At 40.5% G+C, this 19,640-nt stretch overlaps 1 protein-coding gene across 1 annotated transcript in view; it reads right to left on the bottom strand.

The window, feature by feature from the left end:
- The window catches only part of RGS7BP (regulator of G protein signaling 7 binding protein), a 122,061-nt gene that overhangs the window by 100,965 nt on the left and 1,456 nt on the right, over positions 1–19,640 (bottom strand). Inside the window, exon 2 of the mRNA XM_007445644.1 lies at positions 19,024–19,190. Within this exon, the coding sequence (XP_007445706.1) occupies positions 19,024–19,190 (167 nt within the window). The remainder of the gene's footprint in view (positions 1–19,023; positions 19,191–19,640) is intronic.

Genomic DNA, 19,640 nt, shown 5'->3' on the forward strand with positions numbered 1-19,640 from the left:
GGCATTCACTTCCGCAAGTTAAAGGGGGAACGCGAAACATCCTACAATTAATTTTTCTTTCTTGAGCTAATAGCACTCGAGTATGTTACTCTGGTGACTTCTTAGTCAATTTTCATGGGGCATTTGGTCCTGAAAGCTGAAAGACAGGTGCATATTCTTGTAACTGCTCAGGTTTTAGACAGCTTTGAATGTTTGCTTTAGAGCAGGTACAGGGGGAGGGCTGGAGGGCAAATGAGGAGCTGCAGCCTGAGGGAAATATGAGTGTCTTCATGTACTCACAGTTACAAAGCCCTTTCGAATTAGCCCTGAGATCTCAGAGGCTCTGATTCTCCCAGCTGTTTGGCTGCAGCCAGCCTCCCGAGGTAACTCCAGGAACCCCAGGGTTGTGTTTCTGGAAAATACTGGTAGGTGTCTAAACAGTCACATTAGTTGCTCACTGGCATAGTAAGCTGGCCTGAGACTTTGTTGCCCCAGGTCCCAACTATCCCACAAAGGTGCCAATCGAACTAAAACTGGCCCTCACTGCCATGGCCTCTTTCTGGCTGCAGTGGAGTTGGAAATTGATTGTATCCTGAGGCTGGGGAAAGTGAAGCTCACCCATCATTCCAGCAGGTCAGAGATTGAAAGTTAGAAAAAGACTGTTTGCTCTGTCTTCTATTTATTTGGAGAAACATCTGGAAGCAAAGTTAGTTGGACTGCAAAACTCTAGCATTTAATGATTTAGCTTTCAGTTCAAAGCCACAGGTTCTATCCCAGGGCCTGGGTTGGAAAGAGTTTAGGGACCATGCTATATCAAGAATACTACTGTCTTAGAAATTACAGAAAAGTGCCGGATTCTTCCTTCCTTATCATGGATTTGTTCCTGGGGACTCCCTGCTGTCCTGGCTATGATCTGGATTCCTCAGATCTGTATAATACATCAGAACACCAGCTGAAGGGAAATAAGGAAATATTTACAAATGGAGGTGATGCATGTCCATTTACAAGAGAGAGAAAAATCTCCATAGTCTCAGCTCTGGTTCTCCAGAAATTCCCTAGAGACAAATAACAGGATGATTGGAGAGTGGTACCTGGGAGGCGGTGGACAGGATCATGGACTGGAAGGCAGGGGACCCGGCTTCTCATTCCAGCTCTGTCACTTGCATGCTATCTGGCCAAAGACAAGTCACTTCACCTCTCAGAGCTTCAGTTTCCTCATACATAAAATAGGGATAATAATTTCAGCTCAGAGAAGTATAAAAAGGATTAAATGACTTAATATTTGTGGAAGCATTTTGCATCCTGTAAAGCAGTGGATATCCATCATGACAGGGGTTCTGTTTATTTAGTAAAGGGTAAGCGCACATCTCAGGGGCCTCTCAGGCTCCAAGAAATCAAGAAATATTAGAATATTAGACAGCACCCACTTTAGCTCTAAAGGTGTAGGCCCAAAGAACCCCTGCAATGATAGGCAGGGGAACAGTCTTCATAAGACCACCTGGGATGGATTATGAGCCCCAGTAATTGTTTTTCCAACTGCTTGAGGGAGGGAGGGGTGGGGCAGGGGGAAGGGCAAGAGAAGGATGGATGGTCCACTGGGCTACATTAAATCTTGAGTCTGGAAGGGACACATTGAGTTAAAGGAAATGTTTGATGTAGGTTCCACACTCGTAAGCAGAGAAAACTGATCAGAGAATGAATACTCTTTGCTGGGAATTCAGAAATAGCTATCTAGAAATGGCCTTAACTCTTTTGTGCAAATTAATGTTTGTCACTATTTCGTATACCACATCCTCTTTCAGTTAAATCCTACTAGATACTAAATCATATAAGTAATACGAAATCAGGTTAAGAGAGTATTTTCCCCCCTTAGGATCTCAGTTAGATAAAGTAAAATATGTATGTCCTATATTTAACTTTCATGTAGAACTCAGACTCTGTTATATGCCTGACAGGTTATTTGTCTTGATGTTGATCCTAATAAGATCAATGGGTCCTGTGTGATATGAAAGAGTAATGTGTAATATGATAATTTAAATAATTGTCTTAGCAAAAGAGAGGATCTTTCAAGCAATTTGACTTCAGGACACATGTACAAATATTGTAATTTCTTTCCTTAGGTTCAATTCCAAAAATGTTTAACATGTTCCTAAGGCTAATTAAATATGTTTAACCTTCATTAACAATTCAAGGCCAAAATATATATCTCTGTTTTTTTCTATATTTGGTAGGGTTTTTTTTTTTTTTTTTTGCAGGGGGGTTTGTTTTTGTTTATTGAGGTGACAGGTATTGACTAGTTTTAATACTCCGCAATGTGCTATTTGGAAAGCAACAAAGAAATTAAGAAGGGGATACAGTTACTAATATAAACAGAAAATGGTAAGACATCCTGGCATCTCTCTAATTGTTCACATCCACTGATCTGCAAATATTCTGAGCAAGCAAGCGCGTGCTAATTAACAGAGGTAGACACTAATGGCTGAGGGCCACTTTCAGTCGGCAGACATTTTCTGTTGGTCAACTTTTAAAAATCATATTTCACACCCAAACATGAATTCATGGATTCTCTTAAGAAAAAAAAGCCACAAGTATGGCACATTTGGCCCATCTTTCTGCATGGGAATCAGTAATCAGTGGAGCTTGTGTGGCAGCCTGCTTCAGACCCACAGGCATGGGCTCCCCAGACCACCAGCACCCCACCTGACCCGCTTCACTTTTTCACATCGCCTCTCTGGCCCCTGATGGATCTGGGTTTGGAGACCTTGAATTGCACATTGCCTCCAATCCTACAACTGCATTTTCCCTTTTCTTTTCCCTTTAGCTTCATTCCTTTATCCCCTGGCAGTGCCAACTCCTTAATCAGCATAGTTCCCAAAGAACTAATTACTTCCTCCTTCCCTATTTTCTTTCCTTTTTTCCAGCTGAATCATTCCCCTTTCCTGCCTCTTCCCCCCTCACATCCCACAGCATTTCTTTCTCAGAAGTTGGAGATTGTCTTTATAAAGGTGAACCATGAAGCAAGACTTTCCCCAAATGAACTGTGATGACATGTCTTTTGGAAAGATTACACCTAAATAGATATTTTAACTCGCTTCACATTTTCATGTCAAATCTACCATGGTGCCTGTACAGTAACCTAATATGAAAATTTCGAGAATAATTTCAAGCTACTCTAAGTCTGAACAGACTTGGTAGCTTAAAACATATTTCCTCCTCAGAAAACAAAAGATTGAAGGCATGAATATAAAAATAGTTGATAGGGCTTGTTTCCTGGAGGGAACATTTGCTGAGTGATTTTGCATTATGGTACATGCTGTGGCCTAAAATAATCTGAGCAGTTTCCTCATTATTCAATGATGGTACAGTACGCAAACAGAGGCAGCCATTTGAGCTCAAACTTCAGATAGTAAGAGAACATGGTGTATGGCAAAAAATGTTCATGGAAGTCACCCAGCTTGGAAGATGCAGCCGTCTCCTTTAAACAATGTTGTACTCTCAGGTGGGGACCAACTGAGTCCTGATTCCTGACTATGTGCTGACGGGCAGGAACCACGTCAAGTCTCCCTTCTCACCACGCACAGAGAGAAGTCTTCTCAAATGTCCACAGGGGATCTCCTCACATCCACTCTCAGAATTATGAATTCTGGGGCTTTCAGCCATCTGCTATGGTCAAGGCAACTGACCCAGTGTAATGATTAATTTTATGTGTCAACTTGACTGGACCACAGGATGCGCAGATATGTGTTTAAACACTGTTTCTGGGTGTGTTTGTGAGGGCATTTCTGGAAGAGATTAGCATTTCAATTGGCGCACCGAGTAAAGGAGGTGGTCCTCTCCAGTGTGGGTGGGCACCATTCAATCCCTTGAGGGCTCAAATAGAACACAACGGTGCAAGAAGGTTGAATTCTCTCTCTCCCTCTGCCTGATTGTTGAGCTAGGACATCAGTGCCCTCCTGCTCTCAGACTGTGACTCACACCATTTGTTCCCCTGGTTCTCAGGTCCTTGGACTCTGAGTGAATTTACATCACTGGCTTTCCTGGGTCTCCAGCTTGCAGATGGCAAATCGTGGGACTGCCCCGCCTCCATACGTAATTGTGTGAGCCAATTCCTCATTTTATATTACAGCCCCCAGCCCCTGCTCACACACTCCTGATTGTTGCTGTTTCTCTGGAGAATCCGAATACGCCCAGTTTGGGAAAGATTTTCCACTCACCTCTCAGTAGTGTTTCTCTCTTCCACAGTGAGGACAGCTGTGCCCATCCAAACTATACATCCCCAAATCACAACCACAGACAGATTCTGATCATTTACATTTGCCACATATAGCTCATTTGGGAGTAAAAACTCTGCTGTGGTCCTCAGAGAGAAGGTCTTTTCTACATCTGCCACTATTTTTGAGCAGGACCCAGATGTGGATTATCACAAAACCAAAACAAATAGATTTTTATAAAAGTTAATAAAGTGCTTGTAAGAACAAGAACAAGACTCTTCAGGTGATTTATCCTTTGCTCACTTTCCCAATACTCATTTCTTGCCACATCTGCTTCTTCTTACAGCAGAACAGGACAGACAGGAGTGGATTTTTTTTTCAAATAATTCCCCTTTAAACAGAAATAATGACACAAACCCCCCAAATGTTTGAAGTGTATAATTCAAGAAGCATGAATTATACATGATTATACACCAGAGGTAATTTTAGGAATCAATTTCTATTTTCTACCTAAATTTTTCCTACATCAGAAATATTTTGGTGAGGGTGAGGGGGAATGGTTTATTCTTTAATTCTAAGACAAATAGGAATTTTCATAGTAATGGACTCATAGGAATATGATATTGAAGATAAAAAATCAAAAATTATCTGTATACTGATAATGAATATCTGAGAGAGAAAAAACCATCAGCTTCACATAATTCCTCAGCTCAGGGAGTGGATGGCAAGAATGGAAATAAGAATTCCAAGCCAAATTTGAATGCTTCAAAATTAGATCCACTAAGGGAATAAAAGGGCCTAAAACTCAGAGCCTGAAGCTCTAACAAGCCATCATTCTGGCTGAAAACTAGAAATCCCACAAAGAGGGCAATTTAGATAATTACTATGTATTATGATTTTAAACTCCATTTTTGGGAAAGCAGGACCTCTTGTGGGTTTATTGACAAGATTTGGGTATTTAAAGAAGTGATGTTTTGAGACTGGTCTGGTAATCTCTTCCCATTCTTGTCACCAATGAGTCCTTCCCATCTTTTCACCCAGCCTCAATGTTACTTTCTTGAGTGTTCCCATCACCCAGTGGGAAGCTCGCTAGCCCTGGATACCACTCCTCACCCTCACCTCCATTTCTCTTTTCACCCCTCTACTCACTGATGTCTTGGAGTGGAGCTGGGTGGTCAGTGTCACTGTGGTAATGGAGTGTCCCCCTCCTCCTTAAATGTCTTCTGTTGGGAAGAAGCAGGTCATTTCTTGAAACCCAGAATTCAGCCTACCTTGACCTGGGTCCAACATTTCTAGGACTTATGTAGGCAAACAAACAAGAAAGAAGGTGCTCAAGGATGGAGCAATTTGAGATAGACACAGTATTGAGAGAGGAAGTCTGAAAAATTCAGGGCCCAGAGAGAAGTGCTGAGGCCCTGAGAATGCAGAGCCGAGATCCATTCACATTCCACTGGCAGCTTCAGCAAGGCCATAATTTTGTTATTTTTTTCCTGCCTGCCTGTTTTCCTCTCCTTACTAGCTGAGGAAACCTTAAAAACCCTCAAATCAGCTGTGTGCCGGATGAAGAGGTCCTTGTGCTGAGTGAGTCCAGGGAAGGAGAGAGACTCTGAGTGGAAATAATACTTTGTGACAGTGGAAGGGAAGGAAAGCAGGTCGGCCAATCCTGGGGCCTCTCCAAGAAAGGAAGGGGCCGTCTGGGGAAACAAAACAGCCCAGTGTAGTGTCAAGAATAAAGACTCTGGCGACAGAGAGACCAGTGTTCAAACCCCAGCCCCACCCAATATCTTGACCAAATACCTCAACTTTCTGAACTAAATGTACTAAAAAATGGAAATTGAAAAAATATTTAGCAGTATGGGTGCTTTGGAAAGCTTCCAGGTGAGGCATGCTTCATCTAGCATCAAGAGTCAGCCCTGGTGTTTTATTGGCTCTGGATGGGGCCACTATCTTGGAACCACAAGGGACAAGTCACTAGGACCCCAAGAATCACTAGGACCACTGTCCTGACATGCTTCAACTTGCAAAATAATCCCAGCTCCCACCTACCTACAGAGTGGCCTCTGATTAGGCCACTATGGGCTAGTTTCTGTTACTTGTAGGTAAATGCATTTCTTAGCCAGCATATCTCACTTTAAAACATTATCTCACTGGGTTCTAAGTAAATATTATTTCAGATGAACTCATTTAATCATGAAGGAATGTATGCAAAGGGTATAGCACACAGTTGGTTTTCAGCACATTTAAACTATTTCTGCTTCCCCTTGGCTCAAGACAGACAAATAGCATCCCTTGGGCAGGAAGCCCAAGGCTACACAAATAAAAGCGAAAGTACACTGTTCCGTCGCTCTCAAAGCTCAGTCCAAGTGGCATCCTGTCCTTTATGAAGTTGTCTTTCCTGGCTACACCCATCCAGGCAGAGCTGATTGCCGTCTCCTTTATGCCTCTCCTATATCATCCACATATTTCTAGTGTAGCAGTGATCACACTGTTTTGCAATGATTTGTTTACATGTCTGTCTTACACAGATGCTGGGTGATGAGCTCCTCAAAGGGCAGGAGCTGTGTTGTATTTATCTTTATACTTCCAGAGCCTAGCACAGTGGCTGGCCCTTAGTAGGTGTTCAATGTTTAATGAAGAAGTGGATAGACCAATAAACCAAGAAGGAAATGGGCAGGAAGGAGAGGTAGATGCTAGGGCATGTCCTCCCACTACTTTCTCCCCCTCTAGCACCTCTTTGCTCACTTCTTACATCCAAGCTCCCTACCCTTCCTGTCTCCCCAATCTTGCTAAAGTTCCCCTATCCTAGGCCTCAGGAAGCATCACTTTGGCTTATAGATTGGGAAATTTTTGTCCTCACTAGACAGCTAGTATGGAGAGAGATATATGTAAATCAGATCATGAAACTTGTAGCCAAGAAAGCCACAAGACATGGTCCTGGTCAACAAGATGTTCATGGAAGTTGTTGTGTGAGGCTTCTGAGAAAGCTCTTTGAAAAGGGACACAATTGTCTTATGTTTTTGCCTTCTGTCCTTCCTACTTGCTGGGAGCATGGACAGAATTTCTGGAGGTGAAGCAGCAATCTTGGGACCTAGAGGAAAAGGCCTGATTATAGAAATCTCAGGCCTGATATCTTTAAACCATGAAACAATGAGTGCTATCCCCTATCCCTGGGTTTATAATTATGTGAGAAAATAAACCTTTATGTATGGATGCCACTAAAATCTGGTCTATGTTACTTACAGCTGAAGACAATTCCAAACTGAAAATCTAGTCTCCTTTCTTTTCTTCAGACCTGCCAAGGTCACTTCATTTTAGGACCTTTACACTTGCTATACCTTCTGCCTGAAATGTTTTTCTCTTAGATGATCACATGACTGTCCCTTCTCAAAGTCAGATATCAAGTTAGAACGTCACCTTCTCAGATGTCACCACATTGCATCCATCATTCTTTAATCATACTATCCGATTTTATTTTCTTCATTGCTTTTATCACTCTCTGAAATGCTCTATCCTTTGCATGTTTCTTTTTGTCTTTGTTCATTCAGGATGCTATAACAAAATACCACAGACTGGGTGGCTTAAAAACAACAGAAATTTATTTCTCGCAGTTTTGGAGGCTAGGAAGTCTGAGATCAAGGCACAAGCTTGGTCATGTTTGGTGAGAGCCTTCTCCCTGGTTCATAGCCAGTGTCCTCTTTCTGTGTCCACACATGGTGGAAGGAGTGAGGGATATTTCTGGAGGCTTTTTTTTTATTAGTGCACTAATCCCATTCATGAGGGCTCCACCCTCATGGCTTCAGTACCTCCCAAAGGCTCACCTACCAGTATCATCACATTGGGCATTAGGATTTCAACATCCACATTTTGTGGGGACACAAATCGTCAGACCATAGCACTTCTTGATTATCTTCACCATGAATGCAGGGCCCTTCTCTATTTCAGAACTGCTATGTCTCCAGCACCTAGAAAAGCATGTGGCATATGGTGGGTGCTCTATGAATAGGTTCCCAGAAAGGAAGATGACTTCCAGAGTTGGAAATGAATATATTTCCCCATCGAATATACTGTCATATGTGTTGAATAGGTTTATAATTTAGGAAATTATGGATTAAATACCATTTATGTCCTGACTACTGGATATAACATTGTTTACATGAGATAATGAATTTCAAGTTCAATTTCTTTTAATAAACTCATAATCTTGACCACAGATCCTCTTATCCCCATATCCAGAAAACCCTGCCTCCCTCCCTTTTATTCCTGTTATAGCTCATCAGATTTTAACTCCTTGATGGAATTTTTTTCTTTGATTTAAAAGAAAGTTTAAATTTATTTTTTAAAAGAAGAGTCCCACTCAATCTCTGGTAGGTTTTTAAAAATTGATTTCTTGAGTGCCACTACTTATCCTCCTTACAGGCCCTATCTTATTTCACATCCTGCTTTGTGAAAATTATACTCAAGCCCTTTCAAAGGCACCTTGCCTGACTTCCTGTCCTCCCAAGTGGTTCCTGAACCTCTAATCTTTTCCATGGGTCCATTTAAAAACAGCAAAATTTTCTTAATCCCTTTGGGACCCTTCCATCTGCTCTGAATTTCAGTGCGAGGAGCATGGCAGGCAATGAGACTGCAAGTAAGACCTTGACATTTAGGAGAGTAAATTATTTCTTTTAATAGCTAGAATGTGCTTTTTCATATAAAAACCATAGATGTAGACTCATAGACTAGGGCCATTCCTATTACACACCCTTAAGGAATAAAAAGCAGACTAGTTTGAGTAAGTAAAGAGTTTACAAGTTAAATGGTAAAAGTTAAGTCCGGGAATACAGGTTGGGGACAGAGATCGTTAGTTGTTTCCCAGTATCTGCTCTCTCTCTTTTCCTTAGTAATAAAGTCCTCCTTTTATTTAAGGTGGCAGTGATAAAAGAATACATTTCCTAGTCTACCTTGTAGTTAGATGTGACCATATGATGCAGTTCTGGAAGAAGTTTTGTTTGGGTCTGCTTAAAAAGAGCAGACCCAGCTGGGAAGTGTGGCTTTCCCCCTTCATCCTTTCTTCCAGTCTGGAACTGGGACTCATGGCTGTAGCTCCTATAATAATCTCACATCATAAAGTCAGATTGAGGATGGAAGACATAAACAAAGAGTGGGTGACAGAAATGCTGATTTCCTGGAGCCCGCACACCGGTTCCGAATTGGCCATTCTAGGGCTTCTTTTCTGTGAGAGAATAAACACTGGTGTCTTTGAATTTTTTGTTCAGTGTAAGCAAATGTAATCCATTTTTATACAAATGCTCACTTGGGGAGTTTTAAAAAATATCCCAATGCCCAGGCTGCCTCCCATATCATTTAAATCAGAAACTCTAGGGATAGAATTCAAACATCGACAATTTTTTAAAGTTTTCTGGGTGATTGCAGTGTGCAGCCCAGGTTGAGAATCACTGCTTCAGGCTGACAGGCCTCATATTTAGCAAGTTCAAGAATCTCCTGGGGGATGGGGTGGTGCGTGTTAAAAAAATTGGATTTTCAGGGCTCATTCTCCAGAATTTTGGTTCTTTTGGTCCGAGGGCACCCCAGGTGATTCTGAGACAGGCAATGCAGGGAACACATGTGAAGAAACACTGCTTTAGGCAATGGGGCATCTTTGGAAGTTTTAAAGCAAAGAAGTGACGAGATCAGAAGAGAGTGTTAGGAGGATTAGTCTGGATCTAGTGAATAAGTTGAAAAGAAGAGGTGAGAGACTGGTGGTAAGGAGAACAACTGGGAGGTACTACAATAGTTGATGGCCTGAGGGGACATGATTCTGAACTAAGTGGGTGGCCACAGAAATGGGGGGAAAAAGGGGAAGATACAATAGACACTGAAAAAGATAAAATACTACAGGACTTACTAACTGACAATAAGACTGAGGGGACTTTAAGATACTTATTTTTAGTGACTGAATAATACACTAGGGGTTTGATGACTTCTGGGTTAGTATGTACTTCCCCCTTTTGCTCGAACTCAGTTAAATTGCTGTAGATTATTAGTTTACTGTTTATCTACACCTGCAAATGTAATTTTTGTTTACCTGATTGTATCTAGAGTTTTCCATTAGATTGGAAACATTATTTGCTAAATCAACGCTTCTATTTAAAGGCTTAGACACATTATCCTAGCAAGAGCCTATTTCACAAATTTTAGTATTTGTTTATAAATATATCTAAATATGTGTATATAAATATGTGTATATATTTGTTTATAAATATATCTAAATATGTGTATATGAACAAGCAATATACATATGTGTAAATATGTGTATAGACAAGCAATTAAATGTTTTCCATGAGATTTTTACTTTTTAAAAAACGTCATGTCTTCTAGAGCAGAGGAAATAAATGAACTGACTGGTGGTTTAGTTACTGCTCTGGAGCTTGCTTTATGTAGATATATTTTTGGATGAGACACATCTAAACTTGCAAGGGCTAAAAGTTTAAAGAATGTATTTTTAAAAATGACCTCAATAGAAAATGGTTATTTAACTATTCACTATAAAGCCACCAAGCAGATGTTAGGATGATATTTTATCAAATAACTTCAAACATGATTACCTTCTGAGTAATTCTAAAATACACACTGCCCACTAATTTCTTATAATAAGGAACACGTATGCCTCAGAAAACAATCTTAAGCATGCTCTTCAAGTCCTCTCATTTAAAAACCAACATTGGTTTTATAGTTACAAACCAGAAAGAAATAAGTCAAATGTAATAGAAATATAAAATGTAAGCTAATGTATTTGCTCCTTTTTTACTAAAGTGTGCGTCTGTGTCAAGACACAGTTTCTTTTTTTCCTCTTATTGAACTACAGTTGATTTTTTCAACATTTTCTGTTTTATTGTTTTTTAAAAGTATTTATGTATTTATTTATTTATTGGCTGTGTTGGGTCTTCGCTGGTGCACACAGGCTTTCTCTAGTTGCGGCGAATGGGGGCTACTCTTTGTTCCGGTGCTCAGGCTTCTCATTGCGGTGGCTTCTCTTGTTGCGGAGCACAGGCTCTAGGCGCGCGGGCTCAGTAGCTGTGGTGCACGGGCTTAGATGCTCTGTGGCATGTGGGATCTTCCTGGACCAGGGCTCAAACCCATGTCCCCTGCATTGGCAGGCAGATTCTTAACCACTGCAGCACCAGGGAAGTATAGTTGATTTTTTAATTGAAGTATATAACACATTGTCTTTTAAGAATAGATTTAAAAATACCAAGTAAGGGGCTTCCCTGGTGGCGCAGTGCTTGAGAGTCCGCCTGCCGATGCGGGAGACGCGGATTCGTGCCCCGTTTCGGGAGGATCCCGCATGCCGCGGAGCGGCTGAGCCCGTGAGCCGTGGCCGCTGAGCCTGCGCGTCCGGAGCCTGTGCTCCGCAAATGGGAGAGGCCACAGCGGTGAGAGGCCCGCATAACGCAAGAAAAAAAAAAAAAAAAAAAAAAAAAAAGGAGCCTTGAAACCAAGTAAACTTAATGAACAAACAAGATGCATATTTCCTCACGAGCTTGGCACTTGGTGCAAACATGAATGAAACACAGCCTTGCTCTCTTGTACTTCACGGTATAAATAATAAAGTGATGATGAGTTTCCTAGAGTTTGTTTTAGGTTTAATTTTCCCTCTAATTGGAACGTCTATTAGAAAGCTCTAACGAGGTGAAAGTCATTAGATCTGTTCAAAACATAAGAAGGCTAAACTTCAACTGGCAGTGGGAGACCATGTATCTAGATTCCCTATCACGTTTAGTTTGGTTGATAAGAATAGCACACTTCTTTAATTTGGTGTGAGGCAGTCCTTTGTCACTTGCTCCTGAGTATGTTACGGCCGTGAAGCAACAGAATCAACACCACTGAGGGACCACCACCTAATCACGTCTAGCCATGCAGATCAGAGAAGGTGAACGTCCTATGTGTGGACTGTAGGTGCATCTATACCTCCTCCTAACGTTCTCTTTGGCAGTTGGATTTTGCTCCATCTTCAGACAGCAGTAATTAAACTGGTTATAGCAAAGTGCTAACCATATTGGGAATTCTTTGTGAACACATCCATTTCATACAGAAAGCATTCTATTCCATGATCACAAACCCCACCCCTAATATGAGCTACAGTCTTGCAAATGATAAAACACTGGGTGCTGGGAAGTCTCTGTGCAAAAGTGTTGAGAAAGTATGTAGATAGTGTTGGGCAAAACACCATCCCCACTGGGCGAAACAAACAACCCAAAGTGTGTATTCTATTGCAGATGGGTGAAGGGAATTTGCTATGGGTGGAACTTTCTTCTCTCCACCCCCCCCAATTCATATGTTGAAGCTCTGACACCCAGCATCTCAGAATGTGACCTTATTTGGAAATACGTTGGTGCAGATGTGATTAGTTAAGTTAGCATGAGGTCATACTGGTACAGTAGAGTGGGCCCCTAATTCAGTAACACTGGTGTCCTTATAAAAAGGGAAAATTTGCACACACACTCACACAGAAGAACATGTGAAGATGGAGGCAGAGATACTTAAACAAGCCAAGAAACACCAAGATTGCTAGCAAACCACTAGAAGCTAGAGACAGGAGCAGATTCTTCCTCCCAGCCCTCAGGAGGAACCAACCCTGCCTTACCTTGGTCTTGGACTTCTAGCCTCGAGAACTGTGAGACGAGAACTTTCTGCTGTTTAAGCTACTCAGTTTGTGGTACTCTGTTACTATAGCCCTAGAAAACTGACACAGAATTGTGCTCCCATCATTATCTCAGATGGATAGCATATTCTTTTGGTGCAGATATAACTCACCTTTCACTATTTGACCAGTGAGAGTTAAAATTTAAAAACTGAAACACCTGTAATAGGAAGGAAACATAAAGGAAAGTGGAGGTGGCTTGGCATGCTTGCCAGCCAGGCTTATTTTACTACACCTCAGGCTTCCTCCATCATGTGGATTAAAGAAAGCTGAGTGAGCTGCCTCTATGGTCAACAAATACTCCTTCCGTTCTCTACCACCCCACGTAATTGCTGCAGTCTCAGCCAAAGTGCTGAGAGGAAGCATCACTGACTAAGCTGCAGTTCTGTATTCTCTCTCTCCCATTTCAACATCCTAGCAAACATGACAGGGAATGGACAAAAAGGGGGACTGGAAACTACAGAGCAGAAAAGTCAAATAAGAATCAAACAAAACTAAAATAGACCAAAAAACTAGAAGAAAAAACACAAGGAGAGATGCAAGGAAAAAGGAGAAAAACACAGGCATGGCTGGCCAGGAAAATAATTGCTGAAAGGAAAAACCTAAAATCTGTGGATATGGATCCCTAGGATAATCATTCTATTGTTCCTGGAAGCCATTAGGAGATTAAGATTCTCCTTGTGATCATAGTGTGTTCACATCCTGACAAATTATTTCTGGACTTCAATCATCAAACTTCCTGCATGTGCTGATTTTTTCATAGCTCATAGTTCTGTAAACAAAATCTATGTGATTCTACATGAATTAACATAGAACACTAGAATGATGAAGCCGGACAACTCAGAAATCATTCAATTCAATTATTGAGGTGTACAGAGAATTTAATAGTCTTGTCCAATAGCATAAGCTTGTCCACATAGCTTATATCAGAGCTAGGCCAAAAGATTTTGTAAATATTATGATTTATGAAGAATCTAGGTTGATTTATACCAAGAAAGTATTTCTAAACTTAACTACGTTTGAACTTTCACATCTCCATATTGCTTTTAAGATGTTATAGAAGAGGCCTTTTGGTAGCCATCTGGGAAGTTTCAACCGAGAAAATTCCTCAGAACATAATGTAAGAAACCAAAGTAAACAAAAATTTATTTCAGCTAAAATATGTATTTGAAAAATATTTGAGGGGCAGATTTTTTTTTTATATAAATGTACCTTGACCACCTGAATTTTAAATGTCTTATTAGTAATTACAGTAACACTAATCTGAACTTAATAATAGCATTTGCTGTATGCTAGGCAGTCTTCTAAGCGCTTCCTGTATGTTACTTTACTCAATCCTCAGAATACTGTATGGTTTGGTCCCATTATTTATTAGCCCTATTTTGCTGATTAAGAAATTGAGGCAGAGAGAGACAGCATCTTTGCCCAAGGTCACACTATTTATGAGTGGTAAGGCTGAGATTTGAACACTGGCAGTCTAGCGCCAAAGTCTATATACTTAAGCACTGTGCCGCACTGCCATTTACCACCCTATGAAGCAATTTGCAATATCAGTACACATGTATCCCTAGTAAGTGGTAAAAACAGGATTTTATCCAGGTCTAATCTGATTTAGAGTCAATGCTCTTTCCTAGGACAGCTATGTTGCCTCTCACATTAGCATACTCAAACCTCACTTTCACTCTCATCAGCAGCCACTAACAGAAGGTCATGGTGTGAATATCCAGTGCAACAAAGGTACCACATCAGCAAAGGAAAAGGACTCCTAATAACCAGCCCACCACCATAGCATAAACTCCTGGGGTTTGCTGGAGGATATTGGTTCTCCTGGGCCCTGCTAGCTTATATGCTGTACTCCTCTCTTCACTCTCAGGAGATGGTGTGGTTGATAGAACAGGCACTAGACCAGAGAGCATGAAACCTGGGTTCCAGTCTTAGAGCATCCTGGGACTGGCAGAATACCCCTGTCAGGGTAGGCATCACCCACCTGGCTCCCTAAATCCTCTCAACTACCCCAGGAGTGAGCATGACCACTGGTTTACAGATAAGGGAATTGAGATTTAGAGAGTAAGTAATTCCATCAAGGTCAGCAAAGATGGTATTCAGCTCCGGTTTGCCTGACTGTAAAATCCTCATGTACACTCGACCAAGCTGTCACTTTAAATCCTCCAAATCTCAGATTCCTCAAACATAAAACAAGGATATTTTGCTAAATCAGTACTCTGTAGCATGGAGCCCTAGGGATTCTTCAAAGATGTCTCAGAAGTCATTTTTGGAGGGAAGTACAAGGAGACAGGGTCCAGACAACTGCCTACCCCTGATGTGTGTGCATGTGCACACACATAAGTGCATGTGTGTGCACACATACATACACAGAAACATCGAGCAGTACCCCTCTTAGCTTTAATGCCTAGGAGAGGATCAGCATGGTGAAGGTATAATAACTGTGGTAAATCAAGCCATTCAGAGGAGACTTTGGATTCAGCTGGCTGGCTCTGCCCAGAAAACATCCTTTGAAAGAAAAGGCTGTACCTGAACTTCTGCTGATCTAAACACAATTTGAGAAAGTGTTTTGGTTGTATCTGTGAAGATGGCCTTCTTACCCAGGGTCAACTAGTGAGAAACACAGTCCGAGTTTTCTTCTCTTGTGGTCACCATTCCTTGAGGGTTTCAACTGGTCAGGGATGAAAGGGATGTAGCATTTGTGGCTTAATTCTTTTTTTTTTTTTTTTTTTTTTTTTTTTTACCCTTCAACTGGTCAGGGATGAAAGGGATGTAGCATTTGTTTTGTTTTTTTTTTTTTTTTTTTTTTTTTTTTACTTTTAACCCAAACTGTATTTTATTAAATTTAGACATCATCCATTGTAAGAAACACCACTGTTTTATGTACCATTAGGAAAGAAAAGATGCTGCCACTCAATATGATGCATCATCCATTGTAAAATGAACTGTAAATTCAGAGACATTACAATGTTAAAGACCTTAGGGATGATGAAATTGTGGGTCTCAATAGAGAGGTCTCACAATGCCATGGGCTACCTGTGTGGTTTAATCCTAACTCTGTTTTTGCTCTTCCTCTCTCTTTATCTTGCCTCATTTTCTTTTTACCCTGTCCACTTTCAACCCTGCCTTCTTCCTGTGGCCCCAGAGCCAGGTGGTAGAGAAGAAAGGAGTGGTCTGTGTTGGTAAGAAATGAGAGAATTCATTTACTCCTTCAAGTCCTGCCTTTCCCCGTACCTGTATTCCTACAAAGAACAACGCATTGGTGCTTAGATGACCACTATCAGGCAGGCATCTTGATGAATGCACGGAGAGTCAAGATTTACTTTATCCCATCCCTGTAGCTCATATCCCTTTCGCTAAAAGCTACATATGCAGAAAAGAACAAAGCCAATGAAAGTCAAGTGTTCATCATACCTTTTTGATGGTGATCATACCTTTTTAAAAACATTTATTGAGGTATCCTTTACATACCACAAAATTCACTCATTTTAAGTGTGCTATTCATTGATTTTCAGAAAACATACAGTTGTACATGCATCGCCACAATTCAAATTTGAATCATTTCCATCACCTCAAAAAGATACCTCAAGCTCATTTGCACTCACACCCTGTTCCCACCCCAAGCCCTAGGCAACCACTAATCTTTCTGTTTCTTATGGATTTGCTTTCTCTGAGCATTTCATATAAATGGAATCATATAATACTTGGTATTTTGTGACTGGCTTCTTTCATTTTGTGTACTCTTCTGGAGGTTCATCTATACATTAGCATGTCTCAGTACTTTGTTTTTTTATGTGACACCTTTTTGAATGGCAGCATTATATGGAGTAAAGTTCACAGATTTCAGAAGCATGCAAACCTGGGGCCAAATCAGAGTTGTACCATTTCTTAGTTGTGTGTCTTTGAGCAATTTCCTTAACCTCTCTAAGACCCATTTGTAGAATAAGGATACTAATCCCTCCCTCAGAGGATTATTCTATCTGCTAAATGGATTTTGCCAGCAAACAATGGGCAGTCAAGAAATCTAGTCTTTCTGTCTACATTCCCCAGGAATCATTGTTTTCTTACCCCTGCATCAAATTGTAAAGTGAATCCTACAGCCTCCCTACCAGCTTTCACATGAAGCTTGAAATGAGAGCCCACATAACTAGCAATATCAGGAATGGAATTCCACCAAGGGGAATCACATCCTTCATTAATGGAGCCCAAATGGTGAGGAGCTAAAGGGATTTCCTTCAATATTGCTGTCATTTTTTAGAAAGAAGGTTAAACTGTATTTCATTGTTATTTTAAGGAGGAAAATGTTTCGAATTGTATTCTAGAACATTCTACAGAGTTGGCCGTACTTTTGCAAGGCTCTAAGAACAACCTATTTTCCCACTAATTCTTATAAAACTGCCCCCAATAACATCAACCCTCAGATAACATGTAAGTGAGTAGTAAAGGGTTATAACCCCCTGAATTCATAAAATTCACCTCAAATCCTCAAAACTCAACTTTTAGCCAATAGTTTCTGACTCTTTCTTTCCTAAACCTTTAGAAGAACCTGAATTTCATGTGTGTAGCAGAATAGACTAAATTGAACTCCTTGTTCATTTCTCCAGTCCATCTTCTCTGATTAGAACATATCAATTTGAGTTCCAAGTTAAAGGAACTCTGGATATAAGCACACCATGCACTCTTAGACACATTTTACATAGACGCAGTTCCTTAGCCCTGAGCCCTCTTTTTCCTTATGAATCATTGTTTCTCCACAGTTTTCAGTCCACCATGATTCCCCTTTGTGTTTCTGATTGTTTTTCTCTCTTCTTCTCTGAGATTTATCACAGCTGCATTTCTTCCCCAAATTCCTTAAACACTTAATTCCTTTCCACCTCCTAGATTCACTCCCAGATTTACTTCCTGTTAAGTATAGTATAACAGTTAAAACAGAAAAGGATAATACTTTTCAATATTTCTACTAAATTAAATAAGTTTGCAACATATTTTATGTATCTAACTTCAAGGAGGTTAGCACAGTGAATCATTTTTCATCATGTAAAATGCCTGTTGTCAAATGTAGACTAGTTATTAAGAGAGGCAACATATGGCTTTCTAACCTTTATATACTAATAATTGTCACTATACATATTAATGGCATTAAAGATAACAAAGAGTGATTCTTTCAAAAAAAGTAAATTAGATATAATTCCTACAAGTGATCAATCTGCAACATTATCAGGAGAGTCTGACTAACTAGAACTTCTACTGTGATAAAAACATACTCACAAAGACAAATAGATAAAAGCTATATCCAGACCGAATCAAACACTTAAATCAATGTATCTGCATAAGGAGTCCTGTGTTTCCTTGCTCTCTGTACTTATCTGAAAATAGGAACTGTTAACAAAATCCAGGACTAACTTTTCTCCCACTATTGAGAGATCGGGAAGGAGTGAGTACAGTCTCAGGAGAGAAGTTTTCACTCACTGTCTTATCACCTAAAATAGGCATGAGAATACATAAATGTGATAAAAAGAAATAAAAATAATTGGGGGGGCACAAAAAGCTTAAATTTAGTTAGATTTGTGAATTTCCCCAATCTTTAAAAAGCTTTCCTCATGTTAAAACTTCCCTTTCATACACTACAGTGAAGAGAGTAATTTATATCCAAGACTTTATTTTAGGGAATTTATTTTAAATGATATCATAGGAATTTATCTCATGGTGTAAATAGTTTAGTAAATCTGGGATTTAGCAAAGATTTTTCCCCTACTGCACGGGGCTTTTGTGCAGTAGATGTTTAGCAGCAGATGACAAACTAATCTTGAGGCATATGATGATTTAACTTCAGTCTGGTGCCCAAACATTCTGCAAAAACATCTTAAGCCCCAAATTCCAACATGTGGCCAGCATATTGAAAGTTAATTTAAAAAAAAATCACTTATTAACCCAAATATTCAATACATATATAAGAATCACACAACTTTTGGATTATAATTTGGTTTACAGTCTGTTCATAGCTCTCTAGAAAATCCTGATCTTGGGGTGATTGGTTAAAACCTCACATTTGCAGAGAACATCTCTCAGGCCTTGGTCACCATAAATATCTGCCAGCATGCACACATCATGTATATGAATTACCAAATAATGCCAAAAGTCTCCTACCCCGAGATGGCAGCAAGTTTTTGGTGTGCCTGGCGGGCCATTTCACAGCCTTTGGTTCTTGTCTTGTGCATTTCCGCCCTGAGTGAGGGGCAGCTGACAGAGACGTCCCCGATAGAAATGACCAATTCTCGGTACAGGGCCACTTGCGTGTTGAACTCTTGGACAAGCTGGAAAAGAGAGAGAGTTTCTTTCATAAGACACTGATCAGGAAGTTTCCTATTTTGCGAATCTAAACAGAGGCTTTCGCTGACCCCTGAGCCACCTCCCCAAATCTCCTGCTAAAGAGCCTACAGATTGTTTAAAGATTGGGGCACAAAGATGTAAGTTCTCTTCATCCAAAGCAAGTGTTTATTTTTCATCGTTAAGTCTCGTCATGGAAGCTCTGTTTCCAGACCTACTTGCCGCCACCCATTCAGACTCAGTTTCTGAAGAGCCAGAGCATATTTGGAGAGCTACCATGCCACTCCCAGGTAACTAGAGAGTGATGCTGGGAACTCTCGCATAGAATTCTCCCCTCTACCACAGCTGGAATGTGGATTTGAATTGGCCTGGGGATAAAGGCCAAAGGTGGGTTATATTAGGCAAACCATTCACCTCCTGCCTGACCACTGAACCGC

Source organism: Lipotes vexillifer, unplaced genomic scaffold (genome assembly GCF_000442215.2).
Source record: "Lipotes vexillifer unplaced genomic scaffold, Lipotes_vexillifer_v1.1 scaffold563, whole genome shotgun sequence".
NCBI classification, from domain to species: domain Eukaryota; kingdom Metazoa; phylum Chordata; class Mammalia; order Artiodactyla; family Lipotidae; genus Lipotes; species Lipotes vexillifer.